The sequence below is a fragment of the Monoraphidium neglectum genome (genome assembly GCF_000611645.1).
Source record: "Monoraphidium neglectum strain SAG 48.87 unplaced genomic scaffold scaffold00604, whole genome shotgun sequence".
Lineage (NCBI taxonomy): Eukaryota > Viridiplantae > Chlorophyta > Chlorophyceae > Sphaeropleales > Selenastraceae > Monoraphidium > Monoraphidium neglectum.
The window spans coordinates 21,311-24,648 of NW_014013024.1; the positions used below are offsets into that span (position 1 = coordinate 21,311).

The 3,338-nt window shown below is 66.1% G+C and overlaps 1 protein-coding gene across 1 annotated transcript; it reads right to left on the reverse strand.

Annotated features, from left to right (window-relative positions):
• Positions 1-350: 350 nt before the first annotated feature.
• MNEG_4379 (ADP-ribose pyrophosphatase) lies at positions 351-1,882 on the reverse strand (the record flags this gene model as incomplete). The annotated part of the gene is made up of 6 exons (XM_014047149.1): positions 351-497; positions 639-775; positions 980-1,052; positions 1,266-1,346; positions 1,448-1,520; positions 1,755-1,882. The coding sequence occupies 6 exons, from the start codon at positions 1,880-1,882 to the stop codon at positions 351-353; spliced, it is 639 nt and encodes a 212-aa protein (XP_013902603.1).
• Positions 1,883-3,338: the final 1,456 nt, after the last annotated feature.

Sequence of the window (3,338 nt, forward strand, 5' to 3'; positions counted from 1 at the left end):
GGCGGAATGGGCAGCTTAGGCACGGCAGCGCGCGCCGCGGCGGGCCCCGCCGCCGGCGCGCCGCCGCCGACCCGATCCCCGCCCTCACTGCCGCCCTCTGCGGCATCTGCCAGCGGCTTGGCGCCACCCCCCGACTTGCGCTTAGGCCCCAGGCCCGCCCCCAGGCCCTTTGGGCCCTTGGGGCCAGCGCCCTGCGTGGCAGCGGGCGGCTCGCTGCCGCCGCCCTGCGGCTGGCTGCCCGACGCCGCGAGTCCCGCGTCGCCCGACATCGCCGACAACCAACGCGAGCCGCGCTGGAAGCTGCCGCGGCACGCACGGCGGTGCGGATGGGCGTGGGGCGCGGAGGCTGATCAGAGGGCGCCGCCGCCGAGCTGCAGGCCGAGCGCGAGGCTGTACAGGCGAGAGCAGATGCCCCAGCCCCTGTCGGCCTTGAACGCCTCCAGCCGCTGCACCAGGCCTTTGATGGGCACCAGCAGCGTCGCGATCGTCTCGCCAACCTGCGATTGATGGTGCCAGGGTGGGGGGGGCCCGCGGCTGAGTGACGATGCGGATACGGGCCGAGGGGCGCAGCCGATCGCAAAACGACTGGGAGCAGCGGGGCTTGATCAGGGCTAGACACCGGGCGCCGCGGCTCTCACCTCGTGCTCTGTCTCGGGGCGCTGGTTCTCGGGCGCGTCGGCGTCAACCTCGGCCACAACGAGGTTCAGGCAGCTGGTGCTGGTGCCCTGGTCGTTGAACACCTCTGGCGACGCCGACACGACGCGGCCCGCGTACCCTGCGGAGTCCGCGGGCCGCAGCGTCCCGGGGCTTTGAGTGCGAGGTGCGCGCTGCCGCCGGCAAACAGCGAGCGCCGCACGCAGCAGGCCGCGGATAGCGCTTGCGCTGTGGGCGTGCGGCCCGCTTCACGCGGTACCGCGATGCACGCATGAATTTGGAATGGGGTGTCACGGCGCCACAGCAGTGGCACCACCATGATCACCTGTCTCCTCTTTCAGTTCACGCAGCGCCACGCCCTCCACAGTCTCGCCGGGCGAGATGATGCCAGCCGGGAGCTGCACGGTTGTGCGCGCGCTGGCGTGGTGGGCCGTATGCGTGCGTGTGCCGATGCGTGCCGACCAGCTCAGCTGGCGATGTGCTGACCAGCAAGCCAGTTGCGTGCCGGGCTGTCATGAATAGTAATCTTCATCTCCCAGTGCCATGGATGCTGGGGCGGCAAACAGCGGGCCAGCGCCCTGACGCAGCAAGCTGCGGAGCAGCATGCGCACCTCGACGACGAAGCGACGCGCGGGCGGGCGCCACTGGGCAATCAGCAGCACGTGGGGCTCTGCGAACGCCTTGCCGGTCACCTGCATGCGCTCAACCGCGTCGCAGCGCTCGGTCAGCCGTCAGGCTGTGGGGGGCTGGGTGATGGGTGGGTGGGCCGCAGGAGCCAACCACCTGGCCCTACCTTGGCAAAGACGCACACACCGTCTGTCTCCCGGAACTTGGTCGCGCGGTGGATGTAATCCCACGCAAATTCCCTGCGAGGGCCAGCGCGAGCGCGACCCCGTGCCCAGCTCGAGGTGAGCACCCGCTGCCAGGGCAGCTCTCAGGCCCATGCTGCTGCACTGCCGCTGTGAGGGTGCGCTTCTTGACAGCGCAGCTGCGGCTAGCCTCAGATGCGGGCTCAGAGACGCAGGTGACGCGGCAATGTGTGCCGAGTAGCACGAAGTCGGCGGGATGCGGGGCAGACGCATGGCCCCCTGCTGGTTTACCTGCCCTGGGCGTCTCGGATCGTATCACGACGGAATTCTATCCACTTGGAGCCCGTCTCAACGACAGAAGAGTCGAGCACGGTTGGGGGCGCAGGGATGGCACTGTCTAGGGCGGTGTTGTGCGACATAGGATCGTTAAAGAACGCCACAAAGACCGCCCGTCCACGTTGCAACAATGTTGTGTTTTCGACGGTTCATCAGTGACTCAGATCATGACATGTGATCAAATGCTGTTGTGACAGCGTGAACGGTATTTTAAGAGAGTGTTATTGAATACGATAGCACTCACTTCCTGACTAGCCAACAGTGACACTGTGTCGCGTGGTTTCTACACATCACCATGGCTGATCAAGAGGCCAAGCTACGGGCATTCAGGTGTGCAAATGTTCTACCACATAATCATTGGCAGCGGCTCCGCCACGCGTGCATGCCCTAGCGGCGCTCAAGCGCCGACTGCGCCGAGGACAGGAGGCGACTGGAGTGTCGCCCACCAAATGGCCTGAGGGCCTCGGCCACCCCGGCGTTGGGATCAAACAGGCTGGTGAATAGCTGAGATCGAGACCAGCAGCTATCACTCTTTGCTTCATACAGCTCATGCCGGCTTGGTGTGTATCGGATGCACATCAATCAGCAATCGCATCCCCGCTGACCCTTCCGTGTTGCACCCCCCCTTCTGCATCGCACCCTCGGGACGCACCCTCCCCCTCCGCCGCCATAGGGATTACGATTTCGATTCAGATCCTGACTGGGCGGCGCATTTAAAAAGGGTGGAGATCCCAAGCAACGACCCAGCCGGACTTTTGAAGGTCAAGGCCAAGTGGTACAAGCGGGAGAAGGACCCGGGCTTCGACGTATCTCAAGCGGCCCCGTCACCGCTGCCCACATCCACCTCCTCTCAAAAGCCAGCCCAGCCGCAGCAGCCGCAGCAGCACTCCAGCCAGCAGCGGCCGCAGCAGCAGCAGCAGCAGCACCAGCAGCAGCAGCAGCCGCAGCAGCAGGCGCAGGGAGGGCATGGCGGGGGCGGTGGGGTGCCCGTCTGGCTGCCACAGGCAATGTTCATCGCTGACATTGGGGTGAGCAGGCTGCAAGAGGCCGTCGCACGGTGCCTTGAAGTGTGGCTGTCACAGCTTGCACTTGCGCGTTGGATGCGGCCCTCGCATCTCCTGTACTGTATGATGCGTGCTGCCATTCCAAGCACCTGCCCTCTCCCCTTTTGCACCCCCCCCCAGATCATAGTCCTGTCGGCACTTTACATCATCCCGTTGATCCCTTTCCTGGCGGGGCGCGCCTACCGGACAGCGCTGCTGCTGGCATTCCTGACGCACCTGGCGCAGGTCGGCGCGCTGAGCGCTGCAGCCGCGCGCATCCGCTGTGGGGGCGCAGGGCGCCGGCGCCAGCCAGACGGAGCAGCCTGCTCTCCTGCCCAACCACGAACGAGGGGCTTGTGCTGTGCTTCCAGGAGCTGTCACGGATCATGCCTCCCTGCATGAGCCGTTCCGTCCCTGGCACGGAACCCCACACCGCACACGCACACCCTCCATCACCAACACACGGCCCCTCCCCCCGCATGCCTCCCCTTCCCGT